Source organism: Pristiophorus japonicus, unplaced genomic scaffold (assembly GCF_044704955.1).
Source record: "Pristiophorus japonicus isolate sPriJap1 unplaced genomic scaffold, sPriJap1.hap1 HAP1_SCAFFOLD_912, whole genome shotgun sequence".
Taxonomy (NCBI): Eukaryota; Metazoa; Chordata; class Chondrichthyes; family Pristiophoridae; genus Pristiophorus; species Pristiophorus japonicus.
In genome coordinates this window covers 1-19,581 of record NW_027254838.1, presented here as the reverse complement: position 1 = coordinate 19,581, position 19,581 = coordinate 1, and the positions used below count along the sequence as shown (strand labels likewise).

Below are 19,581 nucleotides of genomic sequence, written 5' to 3'. Positions count from 1 at the left end.
CTGGAGTATTGTGAGCAGTTTTGGTCTCCTTACCCAAGGAAGGATACACTTGCCATAGAGGGAATGCAGCGAAGGTTCACCAGACTGATTCCCGGGAGGGCAGGACTTGCCGTACGAGGAGAGATTGGGTCGACTGGAGTTTAGAAGAACGAGAGGGGGATCTCATTGAAAGGTATCAAATTCTGACGGGGGGGTTGGACAGACTGGATGCGGGGGGAGGATGTTTTCCCGGGGGGCTGGGAAGTCTAGAACAAGGGCTCACGCAGTCTCGGGATACAGGGGTAGGAAATTTAGGAGCGAGATGAGGAGAAAGGTCTTCACTCAGAGACTGGTGAACCTGTGGAATTCTCCACCACAGAAGACTGTGGCGGCCAAGTCACTGAATATATTTACGAGGGCGATAGATAGATTTCTAGACACACAAGGCGTCAAGGGGTCTGGGGGGGAAAGCGGGAATATGGTGTTGAGATCGAGGGTAGGCCCGTGACCGTATTGAATGGTGCAGGCTCGAAGGGCCGAATGGCCGGCTCCTGCTCCTATTTCCTATGTTTCTATAACTGCTTCCTGCCCCCCGCCCCCCATCTCCCCGACACCGTTCGCCCCCTGTACTCACCCCGGGGTCCCCGGCTGGATGGTCTGGAAGCTGAACGATTGCTGCTGCTGGTTGAGAATTTGCAGTTGGAGGAATATCTGCTGTTGCTGGAGAAGCCGCGAGTAGGCCGCATCCATGGCGATTGGGCTCTTCTCGGCCTTCTGGTCGGGCGGGATGTACTGGTGGTATTTCAGCTTCTTCACCTTGGGCTTGGGGTCTTTTGCTTTCTTCTGCCGTTGGGGTTTGGCCCCATCCGAGACTCGCTGGAGGCCCTGGAAGGGAGAATGGTCTCGAACCTTAGTCCCCAAGGCAGCTCGGACATAACTACCTGCGTTCGCGCACCGCGTTCAACGTACGCGGGCGTATGGAGAGCAGAACTGTGCACGGTGCTCCAAGTGTGGTCTAACCCAGGTGTATGGAGAGCAGAACGGTGCACAGTGCTCCCAGTGTGGTCTAACCCAGGTGTATGGAGACCAGGACTGTGCACGGTGCTCCCAGTGTGGTCTAACCCAGGTATATGGAGAGCAGAACTGTGCACGGAGCTCCCAGTGTGGTCTAACCCAGGTGTATGGAGACCAGAACTGTGCACGGTGCTCCCAGTGTGGCCTAACCCAGGGATATGGAGACCAGACCTGTGCACGGTGCTCCCAGTGTGGTCTAATCCAGGTATATGGAGAGCAGAACTGTGCACGGTGCTCCCAGTGTGGTCTAACCCAGGTGTATGGAGACCAGAACTGTGCACGGTGCTCCAAGTGTGGTCTAACCCAGGTGTATGGAGACCAGAACTGTGCACGGAGCTCCCAGTGTGGCCTAACCCAGGTGTATGGAGACCAGAACTGTGCACGGTGCTCCAAGTGTGGTCTAACCCAGGTGTATGGAGACCAGAACTGTGCACGGTGCTCCCAGTGTGGTCTAACCCAGGTATATGGAGACCAGAACTGTGCACGGTGCTCCCAGTGTGGTCGAACCCAGGTGTATGGAGAGCAGAACTGTGCACGGTGCTCCATGTGTGGTCTAACCCAGGTGTATGGAGACCAGGACTGTGCACGGTGCTCCCAGTGTGGTCTAACCCAGGTGTATGGAGAGCAGAACTGTGCACGGTGCTCCAAGTGTGGTCTAACCCAGGTGTATGGAGACCAGGACTGTGCACGGTGCTCCCAGTGTGGTCTAACCCAGGTGTATGGAGACCAGACCTGTGCACGGTGCTCCCAGTGTGGTCTAACCCAGGTGTATGGAGACCAGACCTGTGCACGGTGCTCCCAGTGTGGTCTAACCCAGGTATATGGAGACCAGAACTGTGCACGGAGCTCCCAGTGTGGCCTAACCCAGGTGTATGGAGACCAGAACTGTGCACAGTGCTCCCAGTGTGGTCTAACCCAGGTGTATGGAGACCAGAACTGTGCACGGTGCTCCAAGTGTGGTCTAACCCAGGTGTATGGAGACCAGACCTGTGCACGGTGCTCCCAGTGTGGTCTAACCCAGGTATATGGAGACCAGAACTGTGCACGGAGCTCCCAGTGTGGTCTGACCCAGGGATATGGAGACCAGAACTGTGCACAGTGCTCCAAGTGTGGTCTAACCCAGGTATATGGAGACCAGAACTGTGCACGGTGCTCCCAGTGTGGTCTGACCCAGGGATATGGAGACCAGAACTGTGCACGGTGCTCCCAGTGTGGTCTAATCCAGGTATATGGAGAGCAGAACTGTGCACAGTGCTCCCAGTGTGGTCTAACTGAGGTCTATGGAGACACTCTCAGGGCAGGTACAGGGGGTTAGATTCAGAGTAAAGCTCCCTCTACACTGTCCCATCAAACACTCCCAGGGCAGGTAAAGGGGGTTAGATACAGAGTAAAGCTCCCTCTACACTGTCCCATCAAACACTCCCAGGGCAGGTACAGGGGGTTAGATACAGAGTAAAGCTCCCTCTACACTGTCCCATCAAACACTCCCAGGGCAGGTACAGGGGGTTAGATACAGAGTAAAGCTCCCTCCACACTGTCCCATCAAACACTCCCAGGGCAGGTACAGGGGGTTAGATACAGAGTAAAGCTCCCTCTACACTGTCCCATCAAACACTCCCAGGGCAGGTACAGGGGGTTAGATACAGAGTAAAGCTCCCTCTACACTGTCCCATCAAACACTCCCAGGGCAGGTACAGGGGGTTAGATACAGAGTAAAGCTCCCTCTACAATGTCCCATCAAACACTCCCAGGGCAGGTACAGGGGGTTAGATACAGAGTAAAGCTCCCTCTACACTATCCCCATCTGTAATCTATGCCCCGGTGAGCATGCTCACTGTTTGGTGGAGCTGTTGCATTGTTGGGTTCGGGTATTGAGGTATGCAGTCGTGAGCCTAGCGGATGAACTGGCAACCTCGAGCGTGTGTATGTGAAACCTTTTGCTGATAAACCAGCCAGTTATTAATCGCGACGTGTTGCGTTACGGTGAATTCTTAAGCAAAGAGCCCTCGGGGCAAATAGGTTATGGGGCGGAACTGTAATGGAAGTGGGGGTCCTTACTGTAATATATAGAACTCCACCCAGTAGACAACTGTGGCACTGCAGGCAGGGCGGTGTACAAATAAAAAGGGGACTGGTCACCTGGCTAGAGTGTTGTGCCATCTTCCTGTTGTGTGTGTGTGATGTAGTCCTTACTACTCGGGGGATCAAGGGGTATGGCGAGAAAGCAGGAAGTGGGTACTGAAGTTTCATGTTCAGCCATGAACTCACTGAATGGCGGTGCAGGCTAGAAGGGCCGAATGGCCTGCTCCAGCACCTATTTTCTATGTTTCTATGTTTCTACGTGTGTTTGTGAATTGTACTGAAGATATAACAATGGCGATGAGAATGGGATAATCGGGGAAAGCAAAAGCTGCAAGGATCAGCCTCGAATGAGTTAAAATTCAACACCATGTTTGGAAGGTTCTTTTCGAGACCGAAGTTATCTTCTTCGAAACAGAAAACAAGTGGTTAAGCTTGATTTGTAAATGTGGCAAAATAGGTCCATATCTTTTATTTGTGCATAACCGTGCAACTTATGTATGATGCCTATTTTGTTATAATTACTTCTTCATTAAGGAGGGAGAAGTATAATATATATAGCTCCACCTGTGGACTACTGTGGCACTGCAGCCAGTGCTGTGCTGGGTCTGCAGGGCTGTAGTGATACCCGCCCTCCTGTTCGGCTCAGAGACACGGACCGTGTACAGTAGACACCTCACCCCCAGCTCATGGTCTACAGGGCTGTAGTGATACCCGCCCTCCTGTATGGCCCAGAGACACGGACCGTGTATAGTAGACACCTCACCCCCAGCTCATGGTCTACAGGGCTGTAGTGATACCCGCCCTCCTGTATGGCTCAGAGACACGGACCGTGTACAGCAGACACCTCGAGCCGCTGGAGAAATACCACCGACGCTGTCTCCGCGAGATCCTGCAAATCCCCCCGGGAGGACAGACGCACCAACGTTAGCGTCCTCGACCAGGCCCGACATCCCCAGCATCGAAGCACTGACCACACACTCGACCAGCTCCGCTGGGCAGGGCCCACATTGTCCGCACGTCTCCCCCCCCAAACACCAGACTCCCCAAAGCGAGCGCTCTACTCGGAACTCCTTCACGGGCCAGCGAGCCCCAAGGTGGGCAGAGGGAACGTTACAAGGGACACACACCCCTCCCCTGATAAAGTGCAACATTCCCCACCGACACCTGGGAGTCCCTGGGCCCAAAGACCAGTCCCGCCCCTGAGCGGAGGAAGTGCATCCGGGAGGGCGCTGAGCACCTCGAGTCCCGTCGCCAATTGCGAGCACGCAGAAAGCAAGCGCAAGGCAGCGTACGGCAAACCTGTCCCACCCTCCCCTTCCCTCAACGTCTATCTGTCCCACCCTCCCCTTCCCTCAACGTCTATCTGTCCCACCCTCCCCTTCCCTCAACGTCTATCTGTCCCACCCTCCCCTTCCCTCAACGTCTATCTGTCCCACCCTCCCCTTCCCTCAACGTCTATCTGTCCCACCCTCCCCTTCCCTCAACGTCTATCTGTCCCACCCTCCCCCTTCCCTCAACGTCTATCTGTCCCACCCTCCCCTTCCCTCAACGTCTATCTGTCCCACCCTCCCCTTCCCTCAACGTCTATCTGTCCCACCCTCCCCCTTCCCTCAACGTCTATCTGTCCCACCCTCCCCCTTCCCTCAACGTCTATCTGTCCCACCCTCCCCTTCCCTCAACGTCTATCTGTCCCACCCTCCCCCTTCCCTCAACGTCTATCTGTCCCACCCTCCCCTTCCCTCAACGTCTATCTGTCCCACCCTCCCCTTCCCTCAACGTCTATCTGTCCCACCCTCCCCTTCCCTCAACGTCCATCTGTCCCACCTGCGACAGGGACTGTGGCTCCCGTATTGGACGGTTCAGCCACCCGAGGGCTCACGTTAAGAGTGGAAGCAAGTCTTCCTCGATTCCGAGGGATCGCCTACGATGGATGACTGATGCCGATTATTTTGATACGCCTCTCCCTCCTTAATGAAGAAGTAATTGGAATGTATATATAGCTCCACCCTGTGGTCTACCGTGGCACTGCAGCCCGTGCCGTGTACAAATTATCGAGTTCCGGAGTGCCGTGCCATCTTTCGGGTGTGCGCGTGCACGTGAGCTGGACTGAAGGTATAACACTTACGGTGGGTACCGTTGGAACGGGCAATATGGGCACGAGCTGCCCGTTGCTTGCCACGATCTTGGTCTCTCCCACCGGCTCCGGGACCGATGTGCTGAAGTCTCGGCGGTGCTTCAGCCCCAGGGAACACTGCGTGTGGAAAGGTCGGACAAGACAACGCAGTTAGAAGGGCGCCTTTTATCCACCTGTTGGCCGTTCGGTCGAGGGAGGCAGGGGGGTATCTCGCTCGGCCAAATATCCCCGCCCACAATGTCCGCCCGCTTTTCAGCCAAGGGTCAAAGGGCTCGAGTCGGGGGGGGGGGGATTCGAAGATGGTCATGGTCGTCTCTTTTTGGGACCACGTCAAGTCCAAATCAGAACCGAAGAAATAGGAGCCAGGAGTCGGCCATTCGGCCCCTCGAGCCCTGCTCCGCCATTTAATACCATCGCGGCCTGATCCGATCATGGACCCAGCTCCACTTCCCCATCATCCTTAAATCCCTCCATGGCCCCTCGTTCCCTCCCTATCTCTGCAACCTCCTCCAGCCCCTACAATTCTCATCCTCCTGTTCAAATCCCTCCCTCGCCCCCTCCCTATCTCCTCCAGCCCCTACAATTCCCATCCTCCCGTTCAAATCCCTCCCTCGCCCCCCCTCCCTATCTCTGTAACCCCCTCCAGCCCCGACAATTCTCATCCTCCTGTTCAAATCCCTCCCTCGCCCCCTCCCTATCTCCTCCAGCCCCTACAATTCTCATCCTCCTGTTCAAATCCCTCCCTCGCCCCCCCCTCCCTATCTCTGTAACCTCCTCCAGCCCCGACAATTCTCATCCTCCTGTTCAAATCCCTCCCTCGCCCCCCCCTTCCTATCTCCTCCAGCCCCGACAATTCTCATCCTCCTGTTCAAATCCCTCCCTCGCCCCCTCCCTATCTCTGTAACCCCCTCCAGCCCCGACAATTCTCATCCTCCTGTTCAAATCCCTCCCTCGGCCCCCGCTCCCTATCTCTGTAACCCCCTCCAGCCCCTACAATTCTCATCCTCCTGTTCAAATCCCTCCCTCGCCCCCTCCCTATCTCCTCCAGCCCCGACAATTCTCATCCTCCTGTTCAAATCCCTCTCTCGCCCCCTCCCTATCTTCTCCAGCCCCTACAATTCTCATCCTCCTGTTCAAATCCCTCCCTCGCCCCCCTCCCTATCTCTGTAACCTCCAGCCCCGACAATTCTCATCCTCCTGTTCAAATCCCTCCCTCGCCCCCCTCCCTATCTCTGTAACCTCCTCCAGCCCCTACAATTCTCATCCTCCTGTTCAAATCCCTCCCTCGCTCCCCCTCCCTATCTCTGTAACCTCCTCCAGCCCCTACAATTCTCATCCTCCTGTTCAAATCTCTCCCTCGCCCCCCCCCTCCCTATCTCTGTAACCTCCTCCAGCCCCTACAATTCTCATACTCCTGTTCAAATCCCTCCCTCGCCCCCTCCCTATCTCCTCCAGCCCCTACAATTCTCATCCTCCTGTTCAAATCCCTCCCTCGCCCCCTCCCTATCTCTGTAACCTCCTCCAGCCCCGACAATTCTCACCCTCCTGTTCAAATCCCTCCCTCGCCCCCCTCCCTATCTCTGTAACCTCCTCCAGCCCCTACAATTCTCATCCTCCTGTTCAAATCCCCCACTCGCCCCTCTCCCTATCTCCTCCAGCCCCTACAATTCTCATCCTCCTGTTCAAATCCCTCCCTCGCCCCCTCCCTATCTCCTCCAGCCCCTACAATTCTCATCCTCCTGTTCAAATCCCTCCCTCGCCCCCCTCCCTATCTCTGTAACCTCCTCCAGCCCCTACAATTCTCATCCTCCTGTTCAAATCCCTCCCTCGCCCCCCTCCCTATCTCTGTAACCTCCTCCAGCCCCTACAATTCTCATCCTCCTGTTCAAATCCCTCCCTCGCTCCCCCTCCCTATCTCTGTAACCTCCTCCAGCCCCTACAATTCTCATCCTCCTGTTCAAATCTCTCCCTCGCCCCCCCTCCCTATCTCTGTAACCTCCTCCAGCCCCTACAATTCTCATCCTCCTGTTCAAATCCCTCCCTCGCCCCCTCCCTATCTCCTCCAGCCCCTACAATTCTCATCCTCCTGTTCAAATCCCTCCCTCGCCCCCCTCCCTATCTCTGTAACCTCCTCCAGCCCCTACAATTCTCATCCTCCTGTTCAAATCCCCCACTCGCCCCTCTCCCTATCTCCTCCAGCCCCTACAATTCTCATCCTCCTGTTCAAATCCCTCCCTCGCCCCCTCCCTATCTCCTCCAGCCCCTACAATTCTCATCCTCCTGTTCAAATCCCTCCCTCGCCCCCCTCCCTATCTCTGTAACCTCCTCCAGCCCCTACAATTCTCATCCTCCTGTTCAAATCCCTCCCTCGCCCCCCTCCCTATCTCTGTAACCTCCTCCAGCCCCTACAATTCTCATCCTCCTGTTCAAATCCCTCCCTCGCTCCCCCTCCCTATCTCTGTAACCTCCTCCAGCCCCTACAATTCTCATCCTCCTGTTCAAATCTCTCCCTCGCCCCCCCTCCCTATCTCTGTAACCTCCTCCAGCCCCTACAATTCTCATCCTCCTGTTCAAATCCCTCCCTCGCCCCCTCCCTATCTCCTCCAGCCCCTACAATTCTCATCCTCCTGTTCAAATCCCTCCCTCGCCCCCCCCTCCCTATCTCTGTAACCTCCTCCAGCCCCGACAATTCTCATCCTCCTGTTCAAATCCCTCCCTCGCCCCCCCCTCCCTATCTCCTCCAGCCCCGACAATTCTCATCCTCCTGTTCAAATCCCTCCCTCGCCCCCTCCCTATCTCTGTAACCCCCTCCAGCCCCGACAATTCTCATCCTCCTGTTCAAATCCCTCCCTCGGCCCCCGCTCCCTATCTCTGTAACCCCCTCCAGCCCCTACAATTCTCATCCTCCTGTTCAAATCCCTCCCTCGCCCCCTCCCTATCTCCTCCAGCCCCGACAATTCTCATCCTCCTGTTCAAATCCCTCCCTCGGCCCCCGCTCCCTATCTCTGTAACCCCCTCCAGCCCCTACAATTCTCATCCTCCTGTTCAAATCGCTCCCTCGCCCACCTCCCTATCTCTGTGACCTCCTCCAGCCCCTACAATTCTCATCCTCCTGTTCAAATCCCTCCCTCGCCCCCCTCCCTATCTCTGTAACCTCCAGCCCCGACAATTCTCATCCTCCTGTTCAAATCCCTCCCTCGCTCCCCCTCCCTATCTCTGTAACCTCCTCCAGCCCCTACAATTCTCATCCTCCTGTTCAAATCTCTCCCTCGCCCCCCCCCTCCCTATCTCTGTAACCTCCTCCAGCCCCTACAATTCTCATCCTCCTGTTCAAATCCCTCCCTCGCCCCCTCCCTATCTCCTCCAGCCCCTACAATTCTCATCCTCCTGTTCAAATCCCTCCCTCGCCCCCTCCCTATCTCTGTAACCTCCTCCAGCCCCGACAATTCTCACCCTCCTGTTCAAATCCCTCCCTCGCCCCCCTCCCTATCTCTGTAACCTCCTCCAGCCCCTACAATTCTCATCCTCCTGTTCAAATCCCCCACTCGCCCCTCTCCCTATCTCCTCCAGCCCCTACAATTCTCATCCTCCTGTTCAAATCCCTCCCTCGCCCCCCTCCCTATCTCTGTAACCTCCTCCAGCCCCTACAATTCTCATCCTCCTGTTCAAATCCCTCCCTCGCCCCCCTCCCTATCTCTGTAACCTCCTCCAGCCCCTACAATTCTCATCCTCCTGTTCAAATCCCTCCCTCGCTCCCCCTCCCTATCTCTGTAACCTCCTCCAGCCCCTACAATTCTCATCCTCCTGTTCAAATCTCTCCCTCGCCCCCCCTCCCTATCTCTGTAACCTCCTCCAGCCCCTACAATTCTCATCCTCCTGTTCAAATCCCTCCCTCGCCCCCTCCCTATCTCCTCCAGCCCCTACAATTCTCATCCTCCTGTTCAAATCCCTCCCTCGCCCCCCTCCCTATCTCTGTAACCTCCTCCAGCCCCTACAATTCTCATCCTCCTGTTCAAATCCCCCACTCGCCCCTCTCCCTATCTCCTCCAGCCCCTACAATTCTCATCCTCCTGTTCAAATCCCTCCCTCGCCCCCTCCCTATCTCCTCCAGCCCCTACAATTCTCATCCTCCTGTTCAAATCCCTCCCTCGCCCCCCTCCCTATCTCTGTAACCTCCTCCAGCCCCTACAATTCTCATCCTCCTGTTCAAATCCCTCCCTCGCCCCCCTCCCTATCTCTGTAACCTCCTCCAGCCCCTACAATTCTCATCCTCCTGTTCAAATCCCTCCCTCGCTCCCCCTCCCTATCTCTGTAACCTCCTCCAGCCCCTACAATTCTCATCCTCCTGTTCAAATCTCTCCCTCGCCCCCCCTCCCTATCTCTGTAACCTCCTCCAGCCCCTACAATTCTCATCCTCCTGTTCAAATCCCTCCCTCGCCCCCTCCCTATCTCCTCCAGCCCCTACAATTCTCATCCTCCTGTTCAAATCCCTCCCTCGCCCCCCTCCCTATCTCTGTAACCCCCCCGAGATCTCTGCGCCCCTCCAATCCTGCCCCCTTGAGCATCCCCCGATCGCTCCACCATCGGCGGCCGTTCCTTCAGCTGCCTGGGGCCCCAAGCTCTGGAACTCCCTCCCTCAACCTCTCCGCCTCTCTTTCCTCCTTCAAGACCGCTCCTTAAAACCCACCTCTTTGACCCAGCTTTTGGTCGCCTGTCCCCAGTATCTCCCGGTGTGGCTCGGGGTGGAATTTCTGAGTGGATAATTGCTCCTGTCACATGCCTTGGGGACCCAAGAAGGCCAATGGTATCTTGGCCTTTATTGCAAAGGGGGATGGAGTACAAAAGCAGGGAAGTCTTGCTCCAGTTACACAGGGTATTGGTGAGGCCACACCTGGAGTACTGCGTGCACAGTTTTGCTCTCCGTATTTACCAAAGGACACACTTTTTGCTTTGGAGGCAGTTCAGAGAAGGTTCACTCGGTCGATTCCGGGGATGAGGGGGGTTGACTTATGAGGAAAAGTTGAGGAGGTTGGGGCCTCTACTCATTGGAGTTCAGAAGAATGAGAGGTGATCTTATGGAAACGTATCAGATTATGAGGGGGGGGGCTCGACAAGGTGGATGCAGAGAGGATGTTCCCACTGATGGGGGAGACTAGAACTAGGGGGCATGGTCTTAGAATAAGGGGCCGCCCATTTAAAACTGAGATGAGGAGGAATTTCTTCTTGTAAATCTGTGGAACTCGCTGCCTCAGAGAGCTGTGGAAGCCGGGACATTGAATATATTTAAGACAGAGATAGACAGTTCCTTAACCGATAAGGGGGCGGGCAGGGAAGTGGAGCTGGGTCCATGATCGGATCAGGCCACGATGGTATTAAATGGCGGAGCAGGGCTCGAGGGGCCGAATGGCCCACTCCTGGCTCCGATTTCTTGTGTCCTTCTGTAACACGTCATGAGGAACTGAGTCAAGGTTGACAAGACTGCAATAACACATTGCAGGAGGGTGAGGTGTGATGGGGAATGGACAGGGGGGCGGGGGGCGGGGGGGCGGGTGGAGAACCAGTCAGACCCAGTCTGATAAGGGTCAGACAATATTCATTGATGGAAGTCGGGCCAATCAGCGGGTTTGTAGGAGGGGCATATTCCTCGAAAAATGCATAATGCTGGAGTCCATTATTCGGGAAGCAGTAGCAGGATATTTGGAAAAGCGTGATGAATAGGGACCTAGATACAGGAACCTTGCAGTGCACCCTTCATTGCAAAACCTCTGATCGGAGAAGTGTTCATCGTGAACCCCTTCCCCTGCATGCTTGAATAAAAACCCGTTGAAGCGAGGTCCCATCTGAGTGATTCCGTGGTCGCTTTACACGAGCGGGTACCCATTCCTGAAATCAGCGAGTCCACCTTGAGGAAGACAAATCTTCCTTCTACCCCAACATTGACACTAAAAGCTTCCAAACACGAGTCTCCAACAGCTCAGCACTGCAAGGTTCCTGTCTCTCGGTCCCGATTCATCACGCTTTTCCAAATATCCTGCTACAGTTTCCCTAATAATGGACTCCAACATTTTCTCAACCACAGATGTTAGGCTAACTGGTCTGTAGTTTCCTGCTTTCTGTCTCCCTCACTTCTTAAATTAGGGGCGTTACATTTGAGGTTTTCCAGTCCGCTGGAACCTCCCCAGAATCCAGGGAATTTTGGTAGATTACAACCAATGGAGCCACGATCTCTGCAGCTACTTCTCTTAAGACCCTAGATGTAGGCCGTCAGGTCCAGGGGACTTGTCTGCCTTAAGTCCCATTATTTTGCCTAGCACTGTATCTCGAGTGATAATGATTGTATTAAGTTCCTCCCTCCCTATAGCTCCTTGATTATCTATTATTGGAATCTTTTTAGTGTCTTCTACTGTGAAGAATGAAACAAAATACTTGTTCAACATCCCTGCCATTTCCCTGTTCCCCCATTATTAATTCCCCAGTCCCAGCCTCTAAGGGACCAACGTTTACGTTAACATAAGAAATAGGAGCAGGAGTCGGCCATTCGGCCCCTCGAGCCCTGCTCCGCCATTTAATACGATCGTGGCCTGATCCGATCATGGACCCAGCTCCACTTCCCTGCCCGCCCCCTTATCGCTCAAAAATCTGTCTATCTCTGTCTTAAATATATTCAATGTCCCGGCTTCCACAGCTCTCTGAGGCAGCGAGTTCCACAGATTTACAACCCTCTGAGAGAAGAAATTCCTCCTCATCTCAGTTTTAAATGGGCAGCCCCTTATTCTAAGACCGTGCCCCCGAGTTCTAGTCTCCCCCATCAGTGGAAACATCCTCTCTGCATCCACCTTGTCGAGCCCCCTCCTCATAATCTGATACCTTTCGATAAGATCACCTCTGATTCTTCTCAACTCCAATGTGTACAGGGCCCAACCTCCTCAACCTTTCCTCATAAGACAACCCCTTTGAAAAACACAAAAGGTTAGTACGCAGGTACAGCAAGTGATCAGGAAGGGCCAATGGTATCTTGGCCCTTTATTGCAAAAGGGGGATGGAGTCTAAAAGCAGGGAAGTCTTGCTCCAGTTACACAGGGTATCGGTGAGGCCACACCTGGAGTACTGCGTGCACAGTTTTGCTCTCCGTATTTACCGAAAGGACACACTTTGCTTTGGAGGCAGTTCAGAGAAGGTTCACTCGGTCGATTCCGGGGATGAGGGGGGTTGACTTATGAGGAAAGGTTGAGGAGGTTAGGGAATTAAGGGTTACGGGGAGCGGGCGGGTAAGTGGAGCTGAGCCCACGGCCAGATCAGCATTGATCTTGTTGAATGGCGGAGCAGGGGCTCGAGGGGCTCGATGGCCTACTCCTGCTCCTAATTCTTATGTTCTTATGTTCTAGGTTGGGCCTCAATACTCATTGGAGTTCAGAAGAACGAGAGGTGATCTTATCGAAAGGTATCAGATTATGAGGGGGGCTCGACAAGGTGGATGCAGAGAGGATGTTCCCACTGATGGGGGAGACTAGAACTAGGGGGCATGGTCTTAGAATAAGGGGCCGCCCATTTAAAACTGAGATGAGGAGGAATTCCTTCTCGTAAATCTGTGGAACTCGCTGCCTCAGAGAGCTGTGGAAGCCGGGACATTGAATATATTTAAGGCGGAGATAGACAGTTCCTTAACCGATAAGGGGGCGGGCAGGGAAGTGGAGCTGGGTCCATGATCGGATCAGGCCACGATCGTATTAAATGGCGGGGCAGGGCTCGAGGGGCCGAATGGCCCACTCCTGGCTCCTGTTTCTGATGTGCTCCTGTCGAGTTCTGCCCCGTCGTGTTTCCCGAGACGCAGAGCTTAAGTCACCATTGCCGGTTCCTTACCGCCAACGGTGTGCAGGGGCCGAGCGCGGTTCGAGCGGCTTGCTGCTGCGGCGCTCCCAGCATGCCCGGCGACGGCCGGCTGCCGCTGTTGCTGCTGCTCCCGTCGTCCTCGAAGGGGGAGGTCTCGGCGGCCTGCGGAAGCTGGATCTGGCCGACTGGCGGAGCAAGCAGAGAGCAGAGGGTGGTGAGCCGCACGCGGGGCGGGAGGGGTTCAAAGGTCAGGCGCGGTTTCCCGCCCGCCCGACCACCGGCCCGCGCTCCCGAGCGCCCAGGCCCCGAGGGAAGGCCCCAGTCGCCAGGGCAGATGTAGCAGGCCGGACCAGCGAGCCCCATCATCCATGGTCTACAGGGCTGTAGTGATACCCGCCCTCCTGTGTGGCTCAGAGACACGGACCGTGTACAGTAGACACCTCACCCCCAGCTCATGGTCTACAGGGCTGTAGTGATACCCACCCTCCTGTATGGCCCAGAGACACGGACCGTGTACAGTAGGTATCTCACCCCCAGCTCATGGTCTACAGGGCTGTAGTGATACCCGCCCTCCTGTGTGGCTCAGAGACACGGACCGTGTACAGTAGACACCTCACCCCCCAGCTCGTGGTCTACAGGGCTGTAGTGATACCCGCCCTCCTGTATGGCCCAGAGACACGGACCGTGTACAGTAGGTACCTCACCCCCCAGCTCATGGTCTACAGGGCTGTAGTGATACCCGCCCTCCTGTGTGGCTCAGAGACACGGACCGTGTACAGTAGACACCTCACCCCCAGCTCATGGTCTACAGGGCTGTAGTGATACCCGCCCTCCTGTGTGGCCCAGAGACACGGACCGTGTACAGTAGGTACCTCACCCCCAGCTCATGGTCTACAGGGCTGTAGTGATACCCGCCCTCCTGTATGGCTCAGAGACACGGACCGTGTACAGTAGGTATCTCACCCCCAGCTCATGGTCTACAGGGCTGTAGTGATACCCGCCCTCCTGTATGGCCCAGAGACACGGACCATGTACAGTAGACACCTCACCCCCAGCTCATGGTCTACAGGGCTGTAGTGATACCCGCCCTCCTGTATGGCCCAGAGACACGGACCGTGTACAGTAGGTATCTCACCCCCAGCTCATGGTCTACAGGGCTGTAGTGATACTCGCCCTCCTGTATGGCCCAGAGACATGGACCATGTACAGTAGGCACCTCACCCCCAGCTCATGGTCTACAGGGCTGTAGTGATACCCGCCCTCCTGTATGGCCCAGAGACACGGACCGTGTACAGTAGACACCTCAAGTCGCTGGAGAAATACCACCGACGCTGTCTCCGCGAGATCCCGCAAATCCCCCGGGAGGACAGACGCACCAACGTTAGCGTCCTCGACCAGGCCCGACATCCCCAGCATCGAAGCACTGACCACACACTCGACCAGCTCCGCTGGGCAGGGCCACATTGTCCGCACGTCTCCCCACCCTCCAGACACCAGACTCCCCAAAGCGAGCGCTCTACTCGGAACTCCTTCACGGGCAAGCGAGCCCCCAAGGTGGGGCAGAGGGAACGTTACAAGGGACACACACCCCTCCCCCTGATAAAGTGCAACATCCCCCACCGACACCTGGGAGTCCCTGGCCCAAAGACCAGTCCGCCCCTGAGTTTTCCAGGATTTTCCCAACCACAGATGTTAGGCTAACTGGACTATAGTTTCCTGCTTTCTGTCTCCCTCCGTTCTTAAATAGGGGCGTTATAATTGCGGTTTTCCAGTCCGCTGGGCCCTTCCCAGAGTCCAGGGAATTTTGGTAGATTACAACCAGTGGAGGAAGTGCGTGCGGAGTGGGAGCAAGTCTTCCCCGATTTCGAGGGACTGCCGATGAGGATGGCTTTCCCCGCTCTCGCTCCCTCGCCCTGTAGCATACGGCACTTCACGAAGGAGGACACGAACAACCTTCCGGTTATAAAAGGGGTCGGGGGGTCTAGTAAGGAGGAGGAACTGAGGGAAATCCTTATTAGCCGGGAAATTGTGTTGGGGAAATTGATGGGATTGAAGGCCGATAAATCCCCAGGGCCTGATGGACTGCATCCCAGAGTACTTAAGGAGGTGGCCTTGGAAATAGCGGATGCGTTGACAGTCATTTTCCAACATTCCATTGACTCTGGATCAGTTCCTATGGAGTGGAGGGTAGCCAATGTAACCCCACTTTTTAAAAAAGGAGGGAGAGAGAAAACAGGGAATTATAGACCGGTCAGCCTGACATCAGTAGTGGGTAAAATGATGGAATCAATTATTAAGGATGTCATAGCAGCGCATTTGGAAAGAGGTGACATGATAGGTCCAAGTCAGCATGGATTTGTGAAAGGGAAATCATGCTTGACAAATCTTCTGGAATTTTTTGAGGATGTTTCCAGTAGAGTGGACAAGGGAGAACCAGTTGATGTGGTGTATTTGGACTTTCAGAAGGCTTTCGACAAGGTCCCACACAAGAGATTAATGTGCAAAGTTAAAGCACATGGGATTGAGGGTAGTGTGCTGACGTGGATTGAGAACTGGTTGTCAGACAGGAAGCAAAGAGTAGGAGTAAATGGGTACTTTTCAGAATGGCAGGCAGTGACTAGTGGGGTACCGCAAGGTTCTGTGCTGGGGCCCCAGCTGTTTACACTGTACATTAATGATTTAGATGAGGGGATTAAATGTCGTATCTCCAAATTTGCGGATGACACTAAGTTGGGTGGCGGTGTGAGCTGTGAGGAGGATGCTATGAGGCTGCAGGGTGACTTGGATAGGTTAGGTGAGTGGGGCAAATGCATGGCAGATGAAGTATAATGTGGATAAATGTGAGGTTATCCACTTTGGTGGTAAAAACAGAGAGACAGACTATTATCTGAATGGTGACAGATTAGGAAAAGGGGAGGTGCAACGAGACCTGGGTGTCATGGTACATCAGTCATTGAAGGTTGGCATGCAGGTACAGCAGGCGGTTAAGAAAGCAAATGGCATGTTGGCCTTCATAGCGAGGGGATTTGAGTACAGGGGCAGGGAGGTGTTGCTACAGTTGTACAGGGCCTTGGTGAGGCCACACCTGGAGTATTGTGTACAGTTTTGGTCTCCTAACCTGAGGAAGGACATTCTTGCTATTGAGGGAGTGCAGCGAAGGTTCACCAGACTGATTCCCGGGATGGCGGGACTGACCTATCAAGAAAGACTGGATCAACTGGGCTTGTATTCACTGGAGTTCAGAAGAATGAGAGGGGACCTCATAGAAACATTTAAAATTCTGACGGGGTTAGACAGGTTAGATGCAGGAAGAATGTTCCCGATGTTGGGGAAGTCCAGAACCAGGGCTCACACAGTCTAAGGATAAGGGGTAAGCCATTTAGGACCGAGATGCGGAGGAACTTCTTCACCCAGAGAGTGGTGAACCTGTGGAATTCTCTACCACAGAAAGTTGTTGGGGCCAATTCACTAAATATGTTCAAAAAGGAGTTAGATGAGGTCCTTACTACTAGGGGGATCAAGGGGTATGGCGAGAAAGCAGGAATGGGGTACTGAAGTTGAATGTTCAGCCATGAACTCATTGAATGGCGGTGCAGGCTAGAAGGGCCCAATGGCCTGCTCCTGCACCTATTTTCTATGTTTCTATGTTTCTATGTTTCAAGGTGCACTGCCAGCTGTGGTGAGGGTTTCTGCCTCTCCCGCCCTTTCAGGCAGTGAGTTCCGTCCCAGACCCTGAGACCCTGCCCCAAGACCCCCACCCCCCTCTGGGTGAAGACATTTCCCATTCAAATCTCAACCCCGTGAGCTTTTGTCTTGTGCAGTAACCTCTTATGGGGCACCTTATCGAATGCCTTCTGGAAGTCCAAATACACCACATCTACTGGTCCCCCCTTTTAATCCATCCTGTTCGTTACATCTTCAAAGAATTCCAGAACATTTGTCAAACATGATTTCCTTGCACAAAACATGATTTTCCTGAATAATGGACTCCAGCATTTTCCCAACCACAGATGTTAGGCTAACTGGACTATAGTTTCCTGCTTCCTGTCTCCCTCCGTTCTTAAATAGGGACGTTATAATTGCAGTTTTCCAGTCCGCTGGGCCCTTCCCAGAGTCCAGGGAATTTTGGTAGATTACAACCAATGTATCTACAATCTCTGCAGCCACTTCTCTTAAGACCAATGGTATCTTGGCCTTTATTGCAAGGGGGATGGAGTATAAAAGCAGGGAAGTCTTGCTCCAGTTACACAGGGCATTGGTGAGGCCACACCTGGAGTACTGCGTGCACAGTTTTGCTCTCCGTATTTAAGGAAGGATATACTTGCATTGCAGGCTGTTCAGAGAAGGTTCACTCGGTTGATTCCGGAGAGGAAGTCGGGATGAATAGTTCATTCTCGGGTTGGCGAGCAGTAACTAGTGGGGTGCCGCAGGGATCAGTGCTGGGGCCCCAGCTATTTACAATCTATATTAACGACTTGGAAGAAGGGACCGAGTGTAACGTGGACAAGTTTGCTGACGATACAAAGATGGGAGGAAAAGCAATGTGTGAGGAGGACACAAAAAACCTGCAAAAGGACACAGACAGGCTCAGTGAGTGGGCAAAAATTTGTCCGATGGAGTATAATGTGGGAAAGTGTGAGGTCAGGCAGTTTGGCAGAAAAAAAATCACAGAGCAAGTTATTATTTAACTGGAGAAAGATTACAAAGTGCGGCAGTACAGCGGGACCTGGGGGTTACTTGTACATGAAACACAAAAGGTTAGTACGCAGGTACAGCAAGTGATCAGGAAGGGCCAATGGTATCTTGGCCTTTATTGCAAAGGGGGATGGAGTATAAAAGCAGGGAAGTCTTGCTCCAGTTACACAGGGTATCGGTGAGGCCACACCTGGAGTACTGCGTGCACAGTTTTGCTCTCCGTATTTACCAAAGGACACACTTTGCTTTGGAGGCAGTTCAGAGAAGGTTCACTCGGTCGATTCCGGGGGATGAGGGGGTTGACTTATGAGGAAAGGTTGAGGAGGTTGGGCCTCTACTCATTGGAGTTCAGAAGAATGAGAGGTGATCTTATCGAAACGTATCAGATTATGAGGGGGGGGGGCTCGACAAGGTGGATGCAGAGAGGATGTTCCCACTGATGGGGGAGACTAGAACTAGGGGGCATGGTCTTAGAATAAGGGGGCCGCCCATTTAAAACTGAGATGAGGAGGAATTTCTTCTCGTAAATCTGTGGAACTCGCTGCCTCAGAGAGCTGTGGAAGCCGGGACATTGAATATATTTAAGACAGAGATAGACAGTTTCTTAACCGATAAGGGGGCGGGCAGGGAAGTGGAGCTGGGTCCATGATCGGATCAGGCCACGATGGTATTAAATGGCGGAGCAGGGCTCGAGGGGCCGAATGGCCCACTCCTGCTCCGATTTCTTGTGTTCTTATGTAACGCTGGCCCGGGATGTATTAAGCGAGATGTTCCTGCTCTGGCTATCCCGTGCTATCTCTACCTTTCATGGCGTGTTTCACCGTAGAATTGAGGGGTAGAATGTTCTTCTCCACCAGCTCCAAAGGGCCGGGCCGGTGAAGAATCTTCTCGTTCAGGTTATCTGCCAATCGTGCCTTCTTCTGTTTCATCTGGGTTGGGTTCGGGACAGCGTCTGGGCACAATCACAGTGTGATCAGAAGGTACCTCTTCCAAGGGCAACCCCCCAACCCATCAAACACTCTCAGGGCAGGTACAGGGGTTAGATACAGAGTAAAGCTCCCTCTACACTGTCCCATCAAACACTCTCAGGGCAGGTACAGGGGGTTAGATACAGAGTAAAGCTCCCTCTACACTGTCCCATCAAACACTCCCAGGGCAGGTACAGGGGGTTAGATACAGAGTAAAGCTCCCCCTACACTGTCCCATCAAACACTCCCAGGGCAGGTACAGGGGGTTAGATACAGAGTAAAGCTCCCTCTACACTGTCCCATCAAACACTCCCAGGGCAGGTACAGCACAGGGTTAGATACAGAGTAAAGCTCCCTCTACACTGTCCCATCAAACACTCCCGGGGCAGGTACAGGGGGTTAGATACAGAGTAAAGCTCCCTCTACACTGTCCCATCAAACACTCCCAGGGCAGGTACAGGGGTTAGATACAGAGTAAAGCTCCCTCTACACTGTCCCATCAAACACTCCCAGGGCAGGTACAGCACGGGGTTAGATACAGAGTAAAGCTCCCTCTACACTGTCCCATCAAACACTCCCAGGGCAGGTACAGGGGGTTAGATACAGAGTAAAGCTCCCTCTACACTGTCCCATCAAACACTCCCAGGGCAGGTACAGGGGGTTAGATACAGAGTAAAGCTCCCTCTACACTGTCCCATCAAACACTCCCAGGGCAGGTACAGGGGGTTAGATACAGAGTAAAGCTCCCTCTACACTGTCCCATCAAACACTCCCAGGGCAGGTACAGCACAGGGTTAGATACAGAGTAAAGCTCCCTCT

The 19,581-nt window shown here is 54.1% G+C and overlaps 1 protein-coding gene across 1 annotated transcript in view; it reads right to left on the bottom strand.

Annotated features, from left to right (window-relative positions):
- The window catches only part of LOC139257835 (myocardin-like), a 65,271-nt gene extending 46,529 nt beyond the window's left edge, over positions 1–18,742 (bottom strand). The window contains exons 1-4 of the mRNA XM_070874638.1: positions 18,597–18,742; positions 13,130–13,284; positions 5,261–5,386; positions 614–864 (exon numbers count right to left, since the gene is read on the bottom strand). Coding sequence (XP_070730739.1) covers positions 614–864; positions 5,261–5,386; positions 13,130–13,284; positions 18,597–18,723 — 659 coding nt within the window. The 5' untranslated portion in view covers positions 18,724–18,742. The remainder of the gene's footprint in view (positions 1–613; positions 865–5,260; positions 5,387–13,129; positions 13,285–18,596) is intronic.
- Between the last annotated feature and the right edge of the window lie 839 nt (positions 18,743–19,581).